The sequence below is a fragment of the Microcebus murinus genome, chromosome 4 (assembly GCF_040939455.1).
Source record: "Microcebus murinus isolate Inina chromosome 4, M.murinus_Inina_mat1.0, whole genome shotgun sequence".
NCBI classification, from domain to species: domain Eukaryota; kingdom Metazoa; phylum Chordata; class Mammalia; order Primates; family Cheirogaleidae; genus Microcebus; species Microcebus murinus.
Window position 1 is genome coordinate 8,240,441 of NC_134107.1, and position 17,332 is coordinate 8,257,772.

At 59.4% G+C, this 17,332-nt stretch overlaps 2 protein-coding genes across 4 annotated transcripts in view; both read right to left on the reverse strand.

Moving 5' to 3' along the window:
• Positions 1-17,332, reverse strand: part of ACY3 (aminoacylase 3) — a 189,597-nt gene that overhangs the window by 9,241 nt on the left and 163,024 nt on the right. The gene's annotated exons all lie outside the window — the stretch shown is intronic.
• On the reverse strand, positions 306-8,173 carry LOC105867427 (aldehyde dehydrogenase family 3 member B2-like). Of its 3 annotated transcripts, XM_076001246.1 has the most exons (10): positions 8,115-8,173; positions 4,380-4,542; positions 3,788-3,898; positions 3,479-3,599; positions 3,243-3,328; positions 3,052-3,133; positions 2,236-2,622; positions 1,459-1,625; positions 726-825; positions 306-490 (listed from the first exon to the last, which is right to left on the reverse strand). In XM_076001246.1, the coding sequence occupies exons 1-10, from the start codon at positions 8,171-8,173 to the stop codon at positions 306-308; spliced, it is 1,461 nt and encodes a 486-aa protein (XP_075857361.1). The 3 variants fall into 3 exon arrangements, with proteins under 3 accessions (XP_075857361.1, XP_075857362.1, XP_075857363.1); XM_076001247.1 differs by lacking the exons at positions 3,788-3,898; positions 8,115-8,173 and having other exon boundaries at positions 4,380-4,541; XM_076001248.1 differs by lacking the exons at positions 3,052-3,133; positions 8,115-8,173 and having other exon boundaries at positions 2,236-2,353; positions 4,380-4,541.

Here is a 17,332-nt window from a genome sequence, read left to right on the forward strand (position 1 = left end):
CTGGGGGGAGCGGAGGGGGAGGGGAGCTGGAGGACGGAGCAGCGCAAGGCCGGAGGGGCTCAAGGCCCTGCACAGCTCGGTGTGGCCGGCACCGTCTTTGCTCAGTGTCTGGGTGACGCTGCCTCCAGGACTGGGCCCGTCAGCCGCGACCAAGAGAGTGAAGGGCTGGAATTGGGGAGGCTGGGGTGATGGGGACACCGGTTGCACTTTGCGGCCCCCCAGCCCCCTTCCTGTGACTCTGCGCCACCAGTCCGAGGCCCTGAGGGTCTGGGCCGGGAGGGGCTGTGAGCAGGCGGGAGGGATGCTCACAGCAGGGTGCAGCTCCGGGACGCCAGGGCCCAGCTGAGCAGCTGCTGGCTCCAGGCAGTGTAGGGCGGGTAGCGGATCTCATTGAGCTTCTCCAGGCCCGCGTGGGAGAGCAGGCAGGATCGGTGGTGGGAGAAGGTGTCGAAGGAGAACTTGCCCTGGTACCTGCCCATGCCGCTGTTGCCTGCGTGGGCACAGAGCGTGAGGGCCTGAGGCCGGGCAGCCCACCCAGCCCGACGTGCCGGCCTCAGCAGCAGCCCGCTGCCCAGGCCAGGAGCCCGCAGCTGAGGCCTTGAGAGAGGCCCAGGAGCTGGATGGAGGTTGAGCAGTGAGTAAAGGGACTTCCTGGGTCTGGGGTACTAAACCCAGGCTCCCCTGGGGGTCGGGGCTGGACCTGGTGGAGGAAGGCAGGGACTCACCCACTCCCCCCAGCGGCAGGGACGGCAGTGTCATGTAGATGAAGCCCTCGTTGCCACCAAAGCTGCCGCTGCTGGTCCGATCCAGCATCTGGTTCACTACCTGGGGAGGAGGTGGGTAGTGGGCTCCAGTCACCCGGGGGGAGGGTTTGAGCCCGACCCCGGCACCGGGAAGGCAGAGGGGCCCCAGCATCTTCCATGGCTGCCCCTTCTCCACCCTCTTCTGAGCTGTCGTCCCCCGGAAAGCGCTTCCTGGGGAACGGCGCCTTCTCCGTGATGTCTAGGGTGCCGAGGTGGTCATGACCTCCGTGACACAGAGATGGAGGAAGCCCCTGGCCTTGAGACGTGGCAGTAAGGTTAGGACACTGTGCTACAGCGCTCAGGCCCTACCACGACCAGCCCGGCTCTGGCCTGTCCCCCAAGCCCGGACAGGGCTCTGCTTGCCCATGCAGCCTGTGCACAGCCAGGGAAAAGGAGCTCTCTGGACAGGCCAGATGGAAAAGGGCATCCCTTCCTCCGGGTGCCCAGGAGGGCTGGCCGGCCACGCACCTGGCAGGGTTCGACCCTGCCTGAGTCCCCTCTGCAGGCACCCTGTGCAGGATGCAGTGGCACCACGTGACCTGGATTATAGTCGCACTTGAGGCATCTGCTGGCCTAAAGCCCTTCAAGAAGGGCTGTGAAAGGGGGGTGGCCAGTGTGCCCCCTTTGGCCCCTGTTGCGCCCAGCGCGGCCGCACCTGGCTGCTGTTGGAGAAGGCGTAGAGCGCCAGGGGCTTCTCCCGCCGGTTGATGAAGTCGATGGCCTCGTCCAGGCTGCGCACGTTCACGATGGGCAGGATGGGCCCGAAGATCTCCTCCTGCATCACCGGCTCCGTCTCCCGCACGTCCACCAGCACCGTGGGCGCTGCGGGCACGGGGACGGCTCAGCCCCGGGGACACGGCCAGGACACGGCCTCCCCTGGGCCTGACTTCCCAGGACTCCCGGCTTTGGGGTGTTCTCGGGAAGAAAGTCCCCAGAGCCCCTGGGAAGGGACCGTAGGGGCTTCCCCGGCCTACAGGACCCAGAGAATCCCCCAGCCTGGGTCTCACAGTCAGGGGTGACAGCGCCCAGAATGCTGGATCGGCACCGTCACCCTGAGCTGCTGGGCCGCACGGCCCGGGAGACTGTGGGGCTCAGGCGGGGCCGTCAGGGTTTAGAGCCTAGGGTCGTGGGCCCACTGACTCTGGGGTCGAGGCCTCGTGGGACAGAGATGGTGGGACAGGGGGTTAGGATCTTAGCGCCCTGGAGCCCTGGGTGTGAGCTTCGAGAGTCCAAGCTGTGGGGACTGAGTCGGGTCGCGGCGTCCCAGGCTGAGCACCGCAGCCACAGGAGCACAGCGTGTCGGGCTCAGGGCTGCGCTCTGGCCATGGGGCCGAGGTTTTGGGCGCCGGCCCAGGCTCGAGGCCCAGCGGTGGCCCCTCCAGCGCGGACGGGTCTCGGCCCGGGTGGCCGTGGCGGGGCGAGCGGGACCCACCGATGTAGCGCTGGCTCTCGTCGCTCTGGCCGCCGATGGCCACACGGCCACAGCCCAGCAGTGCCCGCAGCCGCTGGAACTGCTTCTGGTTGATGATGCGGCCCAGGTTTGGGGAGCTCTGGGGGTCGTCGCCGTAGAAACGGGCGATGGCACTCTGCAGGGCGGGCAGCAGGCGCTCCTGGGTCTCGGGGCTGCACAGGATGTAGTCGGGGGCCACGCAGGTCTGGCCGGCGTTGAAGTAGCGGAACCAGGCCACGCGGTTGGCCACGGTCTGGGGGTCGCAGTTGTCGTCCACGTAGCAGGGGTTCTTGCCGCCGAGCTCCAGAGTGACGGGCGTCAGGTGCTTGGCGGCGGCGGTCATGACGATCCTGCCCACACGAGGGCTCCCTGGGCGTGGAGGGGAACCAGAGTGGCCTTTGGGTCACCTGGACCAGGTGGGATGGCCTGGGCCTGGGGCACCCGCAGTGGCCGTGACCATCTGCCTACCCCAGGGCTTCCCCGGGACACGGTGAGCCTCAATCAGACAGTCCAGGCAACTGACTCCTGCCCCCTTCCTTTCCACAGAGACCCTCACGGGCCAGGTTCCGCCCCACTCACCTCCCCTGCCGACCCTGCCTCACCACTGGGCTCTGCCTCTGGCCTGGCCACCCCAGGGTCCCGTCTCTCCAAGCCTGCCCAGGACAGTTGCCATCTGTAATACCTCGAGCTCTCCATACGCACTCCCCCCACTGGCCACGGCCTCCTCCCTCCACAGTGCCCCCACTGTGTTCCGTGCTGTCCCCCACCACCCCCGGGACCTGGCGGGGCTGCCCTCACCCGTGAAGAGGATGTAGTCGAACTTGTGCTCCAGCAGCTGCCCGGTCTCCTGGGGCCCGCCCAGCACCACGGCAAAGCAGCTCTGCAAGGCGGGACGGGTGGCTCAGGGACAGACCCGGGACAGGGGGACCTCGGCTGGCAGGGCAGGGGTGTGGGGACGCCGGGTGCTGCTAGGGCAGGGCCACTCTCACCTGGTCCAGGTACTGGGGCAGCACCTCAGCCAGGACCTTCTCTGCGGCCTTGCTGATTTCTGATGGCTTCAGCACCACGCAGTTCCCTGCAAGGGCAGGTGGGGAAGTCGTGGGGGGAGGCCGGGCCCCTCACCGGCCTGGGGCTGAACTTGGAGGCACCACGTGCAGGACGCAGCAGGTGCTGTTTGGGAAGGGCGTTGGGCCAGGACGGAGTGGACCCAGGGGCCCCTGCTCACCTGCGGCCAGGGCGCCCACCAGGGGCACCAGCGTCAGGTTCAGCGGGTAGTTCCAGGGCGCGATGATGAGCACCAGGCCGAAGGGCTCCTTCCGGATGAAGGCCGAGGCCAGCTTCGTGAGCTGGGGCGCAGGGCACACAGTGAGGCCGCGCTGCCGGCCGCCCCAGAACCCACCCCCGCTCATGGGGCCCCCAGCCCCCTGCGCGACGCAGTCCCGAAGGAGAAGATGAGGTCTTGAGAAAGTGGCCACTCGCTGGGGCTCGGGGCAGGAAGGGGCCTGGGCCGGGCCTCTGCCCCAGCAGGGCTCACCGTGTTCTTGGCGACTGGCTCGTCCTTCATCCACGCCTGCAGGTTCCCGAGGGCCAGGTCCACCTCGTTCTGGCAGAGGATGAGCTCAGATATGTCCGACTCAAAGGCCGACTGCAGCAGAGGGGCGTGGGGAGGTCAGGCCAGGGCTGGGCAGGTAGGGTCTCCCCCCGACCCCGGGGCATATAGAGACAGTCCCTATGGTGGCACAGTGGTCCTATGGGAGCCGCACACGGGACAGGAGCCGGGCCCTAGAGCCAGGCTGCAATTCTGATCTGCCACTTCCTGGCTGTGTGACCTCAGGCAAGGGACTGAACCTCTGAGTGCCTCGGTTTCCCCATTTGCAACACAGGGCTGATAATCGAACCTGCCTCACAGGAAGGCTGTGGGTGTCGGTAGATTAACGTAAGGTGCCTGTCACACACCACACGCCAGAGAAGGGTGCATTAAATACACAGGAATAAAACTGGGCACGCAGCCAGTCACGTCGGGGGGCACAGTCCCCCTCGGGGAGGACAGGGACGCCACAGAGGGTGCAGCCCCCCCTGGGAAGGACACCAGCAGCCCCTGCCTGGGTCACCATGCCCCAGCCCACCTTGTGCAGGTCCTGGGCCAGCGCGTCCTGCAGAAGCTGCTTGTTGTCCTGTAGGAAGCGGCCCAGGCCCCTGAGCTGTTCAGCCCGGAACTCGGCCGGTCGCGTGCGCCCCGAGCTGAAGGCCTCCCGCAGCCGCCGCAGCGTGTCCTCGAAGGGGTCCATCCTGCTGGGGGGGCGGTGTGGGCTGGGTGGTGGGGACACATGTGGGACCCACTCGGGGGCCTCACAGGGGCCAGGGGCTGCCTGCGACCCTCCATTCACCTGCCGCCCAGGCGCGCTTGTGTGGGAGGGCCCTGGGCTCCCGGCTCCGGCGTGGGCTGCAGCCCTCGGCACGCCACGCCGCACGTGACCCTGGCACGCCACCCAGCACCGGCTCCTCACACACGGACGCACACACTCACCTGCGTCAGCCCTGGCCACCTGCATGATGGCCAAGCAGGGCTCTCCCAGACTCTCCCAGGGACTCTGAGGGCTCTTTGCCTCAGAGGCCACAGAGCTTTTGAGGTGTCAAGTGGGGAAACTGAGGCCTGGGGTTGGCCACAGGGGAGCACACATTTGGTGCCTGAGCGCTGAGGAGGGTTGGTGCTTGCTCTGGGGAGGTGATGGCCCTCGGCTGGTCCTGGAAGGAGGGTCTCAAAGGAGAAGCAGAGAATGTTCTGGGGCTGGGCACCCGTGGGCGCAGGTGGGAGGTGCGGGCAGGTGCTGCAGAGCTGAGGCTGCCCTGGGGCCTTGATCTTTCTGGGCTTTTCCTGACGGCCCAAGGGAGCCCCAGTGGGGCTGAGAGTGGAGGAGGGAGGGTGGGGGGAGAGGGGTGGGGAGAGGCCAGGGAGGACGCTCAGAGGAGGACTGCCAGGACCAGCAAGGGGGCCTCTGAGCGCCCAGCCCAGAGGCTGCGGACCTCGTACAAATCCTGCGTGTGTCTCTGCGTACGCACGCGTTTGTGTCAGTGTGTCTCTGTGTGTGCCTCAGTGTCTATGTCCCTGTGTGTCTGGGTGTCTGTGTGTGTCTGTGTGTGTGTCGCGTGGGGACGTGAGCAGTCCTCAGCCTTTGGCAGATGCCACCAGGCCACGCCCAGGACCTCTGCTCAGAGCTGCATGGGCATCGGCAGTGGGCGTGAGCGGTGAGCAGGGCCTCAGCGTCCCCCCGGGTGCCCTGGAGGCCGGCGGCCCCATCAGCACCTGCCCCGCCGGCCACTCTGCGCATCTGTGAGGTGGGGCCAGTGCTGCCCTGTGGACGGAGCCCGCTGACCCCACTGCGTGGCCCCGTCCCTGTGAACAATAAGACAACGAGAGTGGCGGTGCCCGGCTCGGCGGTAGTCCCAGCCGTGGAAACTGGGGAGGCAGGAACCAATGCCAGGCACCTTCCTGGCCACACCTGCGGACACCTCCCTCCCCTTGGCAGCACGGGCCTCCACGCTCACTGCCGCCCCTCTCACGACGGCCTGCAGGAGGGTGCAGCATACAGCAGGCGCTCAGTAAAGGCCTGTCCACTGGCTGTGCTCAGCCCCTGTCTTGGGCCGGAAGGGGACCCGGTTGTGCCCTCCCCACAGCCAGACCCAGGGAGTGCCACCCAGATCCTGCCCCCGAGAGTGGGTGGAGGGTGGGAGTGGGATCAGCCCAGGCCCAGCCCAGGCCCCCTGGCAGGCGCTTCCTGGAGGAGCAGGTCTGGCTGGGGCTGCCTGGGGCCCACCTCCGGCGGTGGCACAGTTGGCCTGGAGCTCTCCTGGGCCTTCGGGTTCCAGGGCCCTGCCCCACAGCTCTGCCGGCGTTACCAACACCTCTGGCCTAAGCCCAGCTTTCCCTGCCTGCGGTTTAAGCAGCTCTTGGTCACATCAGCCCAGCTCTCACTTCTTCCATGGCTCCCTAGTGCCTTTGCAGGGCTTTCTCTGGCCTGATTCAAGGCCTGGTATTCAGGGCCCAGGGCAGACGAGTCCGGGGTGAGCTATGGCACACAGGTGTCCTGATGTCCATCCCAGGACCCCCCCCAGCTCAGTTGCACCTTTCCCAGGTGGGGAGGTGAGGAACCTCTCTCTTTCTCAGCAGCCATCACCTGTGTCCTCTCGGGTGCACACCTCGTGCTCACCTGGTGCTCAATAGCATGATCGAGGAGCCAGCAGCTTCTGCTTGGCAGATGAGGAGACAGATGGGCTGAGGTCCCGCAGTGTCCTCAGGGGCTGGGGCTGGACCCCGGCCCTGCCTCTCATGCCAGGGGCGTTCTTGCCTCGCCTGCCCACGGCGGGGGAGGGGCCCCAGCGCTTGCTGGGGTGGGGCTCCCCAGGACTCCTGGCTGCCCACCAGGCAGGCCCTTAACGGGACCCGGGCCACCCAGGTGACCATGCCCGACTTGGCCAGCCCTCTTGGTGGTCCTGTCCAGACATGGCACATGACACGGAAAACAATATAATCACAAACACGATCAGCACGCGTAGGCTCCTTCCAGAGGCTGGCTGAGAGCCCCTGCCGCTCTGGCTGCCGTGGGCGAGTGGCAGGGAGGGCCCCTGGAGGGCGGGCGTCTGGACAGACGGACCAGAGCGTGCAGAGGGCTGTGGGGCAGAGTCTGAGAAACAGGGCAAAGCAGGCAGGTGGAAGCCTGACGGCCCCGCTGCAGGGAGGGTTGGGATTCGGCCCTTGGGCAGGGGCAGCGGGCACGGCCCACCCACCCCGCCCCTGCGCAGAGGCCGGAGGAAGGCGGAGCTGGAGTGTGGAGCGAGAGCTTTGCCTGCAATGTCTCATCTAAGCCCGGGGGGTTATGACCACCCCATTGGAAGGATGAGGAAACTGAGGCCGTGGGAGGCAACCTGATGTGCCTCCTCACAGCTGCTAAAGGATGGGTTCAACTCGGTCCACGCAGGCCCGCCACCCCCTCCCCCCAGCATTCTCCCATGTGCATGCCAACCAGTGTGTGCCCTGTGCTTTGTGTGTGTGTGTGCGTTTTTAAGAGACAGGGTCTGACTCGGTCACCCAGGCTGGAGTGCAGTGGCATGATGCAATCACAGCTCACTGCAGCCTGGAACTCCTGGGCTCCATCGATCCTCCTGCCTTGGCCTCCCGAGTACCTGGGACTACAGGCATGCCACCACGCCCAGCTAATTTTAAAACTTTTGTAGAGATGGGATCTTGCTACATTGCCCAGGCTGGTCTCAAACTCCTGGCCTCATGCAGTCCTCCCACCTTGGCCTCCCAGAGTGCTGGGATGACAGGTGTGAGCCACCACGCTCGGCTGCCCCTCGATTTTTATTGTCTTCTCAACATCTTTTTGTAGCTTTGAGATTTTGTGCAATGAGACGTAGTATTTCCTGAGTCAGAAATGAGCAATGAATGTTGCTTTTAAAACCTGAGACCAAAGACTCAGCTCTGGCCTCACCAGCCAAGAAGCTCCCCGCTTCCCAACCCCGACACTCCCCAGCACATCCCAGTCGCACCCTGGTGACCCCCACCAAGCCCTTCTCTGTCCATGAGGCTGTCTCCTCCCCCAGCCAGGGAGCTCCTCAAAGGAGGACGAGGTCTGTCCCCACCCCCGGGATTGGGTGCTTCTGGGAGCCCGCCATGGGGAGAGGGGAGAGCGAGTCTCGCACAGGACAGCTGAGCCAGGGCAGGACCGGCCTCCCGCCCTGAGCAGGGCCCCTGTCCACGCCCCTTGGTGGTCTCGCCCTTTGACCCCTCTCCCTCATCCCACCCCCTGCTGCTGGCCCCTCCCAGTGCCTTTTACCCTAAGGCCCCCGTCAGCCCCACGTACCCCAGCGTGGGCTCCGAGCCGGGATCCTCCGCCGCGCCTTTGCTCCCTTTCCCCGACATCCTGCCTCGGAATGCGCCTGCCCGCGACTCCGCTCCTACCCCAGGCCTCGGCCCTGCGTCTGTCTGTCTGTCTGCCGGCTGCTGATGCTGCAGGGCGCCCCGCACCCAGTCCCGCTCCGTGGCCACGCCTGGGCCTGGCCGGGCAGAGTTGTCTGGGCAGCGCCTGCCCAACCTCACACCTACCCCTTTCCCACCGCTCCGTCCTGCCCCGCCCCCGCCCCCTCCCCCGGGCTGCACCTGGAAACAGGTCTGACAGCTCCAGGTTGTCTGGGGCTGTTCTGTGTGGCTGCTGGGATGGGCTGGCAGAGAGCTATGACATAGCAGCAGGACCCTCTCCAGGAAGCGCTCACAGGCCCCCCAGGGCCCCTGAGCCAAATCCTCCTCTCCCTCGCCCCAGGGCGCCTGGGTCAAGATCAGCAACTACAGCTCCTTCATTTCCACCCTCCTCGTGTGCCCATAGACTGGCACACTCGGGGCAGAGCAAGGGGTGGCGACAGCTGCGGGGAGGCCTCCGTGGGAAACTGCACCTGTGGCTCCAGGATGGCATGTCGCTCATTTATTTGTTTATTCTCCTGTTTACTGTGTGACCCTGAGCAAGTTACTTAACCTCTCTGAGCCTCCCTGACGTAACAATAGCACCTAATTGTCATGGTTATTATTTTTTTCTTGAGACAGTATCTCACTCTGTTGCCCGGGCTAGAGTGCCGTAGCATCAGCCTAGCTCACGGGAACCTCCAACTCCTGGGCTCGAGCGATCCTCCTGCCTCAGCCTCCGGAGTAACTGGGACTACAGGCATGCGTCACTGCACCTGGCTAATTTTTTCTATATATTTTTAGTTGTCCAGCTAATTTCTTTCTGTTTTTAGTAGAGACGGGGTCTCGCTCTTGCTCAGGCTGGTCTCAAACTCCTGACCTTGAGCAATCCTCCCGCCTCGGCCTCCCAGAGTGCTAGGATTACAGGCGTGAGCCACCGCGCCCGGCCTGTCATGGTTCTTGAGAAGATTACACAGAGAGATGCAAGAATAGACAGGGCCGATCACAGCTCCTGGCACGAAATCGGTGCTCTCAGTGTTGGCTGCTCACGTTCCCGCAAGTGAGCTCAGGCCTGCCGCGGTCCTCACTCCTCGCCCCGTTCCCCGAGACTAAGAACCGCCTGCTGAGGGCTGTGAGGTTCCGAGGTGGCCTGTGCAGGTCCCCGTGGGCAGGCGGACGTCTGCCATAGCCCCTGGCCGTGACTGGGCCGCAGCCAACCACACAACCCTGGCCGCCCGGTCCTTGGGAGCCAAGGATGTAAATGCCGATGTGACATCATCCAGGGACATCAGGGCTGGGGCAGGGTCAGGCAGGGCTGGGGAGACTTATCTGAGAGCACGGGAATTCTGTCTCAATGAGCTGCTTTTTTTAAAGAAAAAAAACTGGATTGACAAGAAACCTAAATAGCCTATAAATAAATCAGCCTCAACAGCAATGGGTAAAATGTGAAAGGGAACCACTGCGAGGCACCTTGTCGTACCCTTTGCGTGTCTGTCCTGTGGCTGCCGTAACAAACGGCCACGGCGTGGTGGCTGCAAACAGCAGAGATCCGTCCCCTCGTGGCTCTGAAGGCGAAGTTCAAAGTGGAGGTGCGGGCAGGGCCGTGCTAGGCACCGGGGGAGGATCCCGCCTCTCCAGGGTCCCTGTTGCTGGTTCTCCATGTCCGCAGCCGCGTCACTCCAGGCTCAGCCTCTGTCCCCGAAGGCCTCCCTCCCACTGTGTGTCCAACCTCCTGCCTCCCTCTGCGACACTCCCAGTGAGTCCAAGGCCGTCCCAGATAATCCAGGGCAATCTCCTCGCCTCCAGACCCTGCACTTGGCCACACCCCAAAGACTCTGTGAATGAGGCACCTTCGCAGGTTCTAGGGGTTAGGCAGTGGGCAGATCATCGGTGGCATTAGCAGCCTGCGGCAAGGATAAAAAGCCATGCACTCTGTCAGCCCTGGGGAATGCTGGACCCTAACCCCCTGAAAAATGCATGCAAATTGTCAGCAAACACTTGCTAAGCACCTGCGGAGCAGCAGGACACTCGGCGGCGGTCTGGCTGTGCCGTAGCCGCCCCCTGACAGGCAGGGAGAGGCTCAGGAGAGGCCGGGGAGGCTGCATGGGAGCCGTCCCCTCAGGGGACAATGAGTCAGGCTTTTGCAACTGGGAGGGAAGACGGGATGTGAGGGCGCCACAGAGAGCCAGCCAGCGGGAAAGGCAGGGGACAGACCAGGAGCCCCGGTCAGGATTTAGGGTTTGATCCCAAGAGCAGGTGGAAATCACGGGGCCCCACACAGCGGCGCCATCACATTTCCGCGTTTGTGTGACCTTTGAGGGGCTGTCTGGGAGAGGCAGGGCCAGGAGACAGCTGGAGCCTCCTGGGTGGGAGGACCGAGGCCGAGGCCGTGGGGGTGGGAGCGCCCTCCCCCAGCTTTCCCGGCAGCACCTGGAGGAGCTGGGCCGGTGCCAGGCAGGCTGTGTGTTCGTGTTCAGGGGAGGTGAAGGGTGGGCGGAGGGCCGTCACCGTCACCGTCGCATCCCAGACAGGAGCTCCCACCGCGAGAGGCGGGGCCGAGGCCTGTCTGGACAGAGGTGTCCGCGGTGGGTGCCCGGGCAGCCACGGTGCAGGTGCCGGGAACACGAGTGGGGGGCTCAGGCAAGGGCTCTGGACATGAATGTGGGAGCTGTGATCTCACAGGTCACCCTTAAACCCGGGGTCGGAGGTCGCCGGCTGCCCGGAAGCAGTCGTGAACAGCGGCAGCCTGCAGGGAGGGGGTGGTGCAGGCAGCACAGGGGCAGCCAGGGACACAGCGAGAAGGGACAGAGGACCTCGGCAGGTGTCGTTGACAGGGACAGGTGGGGAGCAGCCGCACCAGCGTGAGTGGAGGGCGAGTGGCCGCAGGGGCAGGGAGGCTGCCGCCGGGCCAGGACCTATCAAGCCAGATGGACACGGGGCTCACCTGCGAGCTTGAGGGAACGGCTGCCCCATCCAGCGGGCACAGGTGGGGCAGGGCATGGTGCATCCTCCCCATGTCCTCGGTGCGGCCACTGGCCTGGGAACCGCACCCGCAGGAGCAGCGCTGGGGCCAGGGTCACTGCACCTCGCCACTGCTGGCCTGGGGCTGGGTCGCTCTTTGTCACTCTTTGTCACTCTTTGTCGTGGGCACTGCAGGATGTTTAGCAGCTCGCAAGGCTCATCTCCCCAGTTGTATCAAACAAAAATGTCTCTAGACATTGCCGGATGTCCCCTGGGGAGAGGGCTGAGAATCACTGGCCTAGATGGTTCTTCCAAGGAGCTTTGCTGCTGAAGAGACGCAGAGAATGGGGTGGCGGCTGTGGATGGGGTGGGCTTGAGTAGAAAGGCCCCCCAGGGCTACGTGTGGCATTTACGGGGATGAACCCAGGCGGGAAGGCCGGGCGAGGGGAGGCAGAGCACGGGCGAGGGCGGGGCCTCACACAGCAGGGGGAGGGAGGGGAGGGATGCTTCGCCTCTGGGGTTTCTGTGTTCTGGGTGAAGTAGCCACCAGCAGAGAGTGGAGGAGGGAGCGGGTTGGTGTGGCAGGTCCAAGGAGGGAGCTGTGGGCTGAATCAGAGCCTCTGAGATGTGGCCATGACCCTCCAGTGAGAACTGACAGGCGAATATGGACTGAATCGTGTCCCCCACCGAATTCAGATGTCGGCACCCTAACCTCCGTGGGATGGTATCTGGAGGTGGGGCCTTTGGAAGATAATTAGGGTTAGATGAGGTCAAAAGAGTGGGGCCCCCATAATGGGATTAGTGCCCTTATGAAAAGAATCAGCAGAGAGCTTGCTGGCCCCCCAACCCCACCTGCCACGTGAAGAGATGGCAAGAAGGCGGCTGTCTGCAAGCTGGGAAGAGAGGCCCCACCAGGAGCCAGCCCTGCTGGACCTTGACGCTGGACTTCCCAGCCTCCAGAACTGTGAGAAACAAATTTCTGTTGTTTATGCCACCCCGTCTGTGGCATTTCGTGTGGCAGCCTGAGCTAATACACAGACCTGGTGAGGTTCTACTGAGGCTGCCATGGCGGCTGATTTACTTTGTAACTTCTTTTCCAGCTTCTTATTGTTTATGATTAATTGTGTTTCTTTGTTCTTTTCTTACATAAACGTTTAGAGCTCTATATTTTCTTCTAAGTGTCTGTGGAATTTGATATTTTCATTATTGTTTAGTATTAACATTTTCCAATCTCCATTATAATTTTTAGTTAACCAATGCATTATTATTTTTTTTTTTTTTTGAGACAGAGTCTCGCTTTGTCGCCCAGGCTAGAGTGAGTGCCCTGGCGTCAGCCTAGCTCACAGCAACCTCAAACTCCTGGGCTCAAGCAATCCTCCTGCCTCAGCCTCCCAAGTGGCTGGGACTACAGGCATGCGCCACCATGCCCGGCTAATTTTTTTGTATATATATCTTAGTTGGCCAATTAATTTCTTTCTATTTTTAGTAGAGACGGGGTCTCGCTCTTGCGAGAGCTGGTTTCGAACTCCTGACCTGGAGCAATCCGCCCGCCTCGGCCTCCCAGAGTGCTAGGATTACAGGCGTGAGCCACCACGCCCGGCCAACCAATGCATTATTTAGAAGTGTGTTTTTTACATTGCAAATGGATGATGGTTGATATGGTTTTATTATCAATTTTTTAATTTTTTTTTTTTTTGAGACAGAGTCTGGCTCTGTTGCCCAGGCTAGAGTGAGTGCCATGGTGTCAGCCTAGCTCACAGCAACCTCAAACTCCTGGGCTCAAGCAATCCTCCTGCCTCAGCCTCCTGAGTAGCTGGGACTACAGGCACATGCCACCATACCCAGCTAATTTTTTCTATATATTTTTTTAGTTGTCCAATTAATTTCTTTCTGTTTTTAGTAGAGGTGGTCTCGCTCTTGCTCAGGCTGGTTTCGAAATCCTGACCTTGAGCAATCCGCCCGCCTCAGCCTCCCAGAGTGCTAGGATTACAGGCGTGAGCCACCACACCCAGCCAACCAATTTTTAACTTAATTACATTGTAGTCAAAGAATATGGTATGTATAGCAAGATTCTTTGAAATTTGTTGAGACTTGTTTGGTGCATGGAATGTGATCTGTTTTATAGCTCTCTCATGTTTGCTCAGAAACAATATGCATCTCTAATTTTATATGTATGTGTGTGTGATTATGTGCATATAAATCATGCATCCAAAATGTATATATATATATATAATTCATTAGCTCAAGTTTGTTAATTCTGTTGTTCAAATCTTTTATCACCTTACTATGTTGTCAGTTCGATGTATTCATTTCTGAAAGAAGTGTCAACTAGGCTCCTCATAATTCTGTCCATTTTTTTATTTTTGTATTTTGAGGCTGTACTTTAGATATTTTTATGGATTGAATGTATCCCCTCAAAGTTCATATGTTGTAGTCCTCATGTTGTGGCCTGTTTGCAGAATGGGGGATAAACACAGAAAGAAATGCACAAACACACACAAAAGATGGTGCAAGTCTGCAGCACCTCGAGCACCAGTCATTTTATTTTTACACTGTTTAATTTGGCTTGCAGCTATTTTTTGGTACGTGACTGCCCAAGAGTCAGCACGACCTGTTCCTCTAGCCGTAGCTCAAGGGAGGGGGATGCGTGCATCCCGTCCTTCAACGTCTGGTCCCGTGTGCAGGACAACAAGACGCTTTGGCTTGGGTGCAAAACCACAGGTCCTTGGCCATTTGCCCTGAGGAACAGTTCTCTCTGCTGGTCAACAAGTCACGTCCCGTTTTGCTGACTCTGGATCTCGGCCAATCTGACCCAGGGACGGCCCCTTCATCCTGACCCCCAGTGTGATGGTATTAGGAGGTGGTGCCTTTGGGAGGTAATTAGGTTTAGATGAGGTCGTGAGGGTGGGGCCCCATGATGAGATTAGTGCCCTCAAAGAAAAGGAAGAGACACGGAGCTCCCTTTCTCTACTGTGTAAGGACCCAGCAAAAAGGCCGCCAACGGCAAGCCAGGACGGGGCCCCACCAGAAACTGAATCAGCCAGCACCTTGGTCTTGGACTTCCCAGCCTTCGGAACTGTGAAAAATAAATTCCTGTTTGAGCCACCTACTCTATGGTATTTTGTTATGATAGCAGCCTGAGCTGACTAGTACAGTATTGGTGAGGGCTCTGGTTCTTTTTTTAATAGTGTTGGCGAGAATGTGGTGAAATTGGAATCCCCATGGGCTGCTGGGAGAAAAGGAAAATGGCGCACCCTCTCTGGAAACCAGTTTGGTGGCTCCTCACCAAGTTAAACACAGAAGCACCATATGACCCAGCAATTCCATTCCTAAAGGAATCTACCTAAAAGAATGGAAAACAGGCGCTCAAACAAATATTTGTACACAAAGCTTAGTAGCAGCGCTGTTCACAACAGCTAAAAATGTACAAACAACCCAAGTGTTCAACAGGTGAATGGATATACAAAATGTGATATATCCAGACAATGGAAAGTTATTCAGCCGTGAAAATGAATGAAGTTTTTCTGTGAACTGAAAATTGCTCTAAAAAACAAAGTTTATTTTGTTAAAAAAAAAAAAAAGGGAACGAAGTGCTATGACACGAGTGAACCTCGAAACATCCCGGTAAGTGGAAGAAGCCAGACAGGGAAGGACACGCCTCGTGTGGTTTCTTTTATGTGAACAACGCAGCACAGACAGATCCACAGCGACAGAAGCAGGCTGGTGGCTGCCAGGGGACCGTGGGAGCGGGTGGGGAGTGACCGCCCACGGTGCGGACTGTTCTTCTGGGGTGATGCAAAGGTTTTGAAACTAGACAGAGGTGGTGACTCAACATTGGGAACGCACCGGATATACTGAATTGGAACTTGAAAATGGTTAATTGCATATTCTTTGAATCTCACCCCAGTGAAATCCAGCTCGCTCGCACTCCTTCTGGTCTTTCTTGCTTGTTTGCTCTGATGAAGCTGCCAGTAGTGAGAGGCCCACGTGGCAAGGAACCGAAGGCAGCCTCCGGCCGACAGCCCGAGAGCAGCTGAGGCCTCATCCCAGTCACCTGCAAAGAGCTGAATCCTGCCAACAGCCACACGAGTGAGCTCGGAAGTGGGTCCTTTCCCATCCGAGCCTTGAGGACGTTACCGCCCAGCCAGGCTCATTGCTCGAGAGGAAGCCCACACACTGAGACAGGAGGGGTTGCAGCAGAGAAAATAGGAGCCCGAACAAGTGTTTGCACACAAAAGTTTAGTATCGCAGGTGCCAGGTGAGGAGACAGGGGGAATTTCTCAAATCTGTCTCCCTGAGAATTTGGAGCCAGGATTTTGGAAGATAGCTTGGAGGGCAACGGGCTGGGGACTTGGGTCTGCTGACTGGCTGGAGGTGAACTCACGGGGTTGGGAAGCAGGAATCCTCTTCTGGTGCTGAGTCAGTTCCTGACTGGGGCGGGGGGCACATGTTGCAAGACCAGTTGAGTCAGTCCCTGGGCATGGGCCACTAGTCTGTTGGGTTAGCTGGTCCACTGGAAGGCAGAGTCTAGAAGGTATCTCAAAGACCAGCCTTAGCTTTCACAAGGGTGATGTTATCCACTGGAGCAATGAAGAAAGCTGACAATTTTCATGACCATCAGCTAATAATATGTGACTCCTGAGTAGTAAGCAATTATAGGAAAGCAAGCTAGTGTGTGCGTGTGTGTTTGTGTGTGTGTATCTATATAGGAACTATGCCTATAGCTTTGGGGAGTTCAGGCCCCTACACTGTTCCTACCTTACAGCCTTTTATTTATTTATTTATTTTGAGACAGGGTCCCACTTTGTTGCCCAGGCTAGAGTGAGTGCCGTGGCGTCAGCCTAGCTCACAGCAACCTCAAACTCCTGGGCTCAAGCCATCCTCCTGCCTCAGCCTCCCGAGTAGTTGGAATACAGGCATGTGCCACCATGCCCGGCTAATTTTTTCTATATATATTAGTTGGCCAATTAATTTCTTTCTATTTTTAGTAGAGACAGGGTCTCACTCTTGCTTAGGTTAGTCTCGAACTCCTGAGCTCAAATGATCCTCCTGCCTCGGCCTCCCAGAGTGCTAGGATTACAGGCGTGAGCCGCCGCACCTGGCCAAAATGACTATCATTTCTGATCTCACAGTTTCTCTGGGTCAGGAATCCAGCTACTGCTTAGTGCATGGCTCGCAGGCTGCAGTCCAGGTATCAGCCTTGATCTCTGGGTTGCTATGGACCGGGGACTCCCTAGTGCCACCCTCCACCGTCCCCCACCTTGAACAGAAAAGTCTGCGGCAGTCATCGATGTGCAATAGGCAGAAAGACTCCACTGTGGTTGTTTGACCACTGACAGCTTCTACGCCCCCACATCTGGGCAGCCCAATTGTATTGATAATTAATTTTATCGGTTGCTGTGCACAGACGTTTTTCTAATTTAAGCTCGATCCGCAGGACACACGTACCGCAAGCCACACCAGTTTTGCTTACATGTATTAAGGGAGAAGAGAAAAAGAGAGAAAGTAAGAGAAAAGTACCACAGGGGAAGACCACAAAAGAGTAATCATACCACTAGGACCCCATTATCAGCACCGGAGGCTTGTCCTCACGGGAAATCTCAACACGGGGCTAATCCTCACGGGCAGCCTCTCAGGTAGCACGCTGGGACAGCAAGCTGGGGGGCGGCGGCTCGGAGATGTCACACAGAGAGGCAGCAGCCAAGAAGTGGCTGAGAAGCGGCTCGCGGACTTTCTTATACTGTTTATACAGTGGTTTGAACAAAGGAAGGCTTTTGGCACCAAAAAGGCGTATGCTTTGGTCACTCAGGTCCCGGATCTGGCCAGGAACCGGGGCCTGTAGTGACTGGTCTCCATGTCAGTTCCGGGCATGAGCCTAGGGTAAACGTCCCTGGACAGCCCAGGATAAACGATCCCAGGCACATAGCTCAGAGCTGTCAATTCCCATTTCCTCCAGGAAATGGGTGCATACCTCAAGCCTTATACATTTCTATGACCCCAAGCAGGCCTTAATATTCTGTACCTCAGTACACCAATAAGAAACTCCAAGTGGACCCCCCTGTCCCTGGCACCAGTGGGAATTTCGAACCACACCAGCCCCTGCCTATTATGCCTATTATGTGAGTAACAAATCTTACTTTGTGCTCATTGGTGCTATGTGCCATT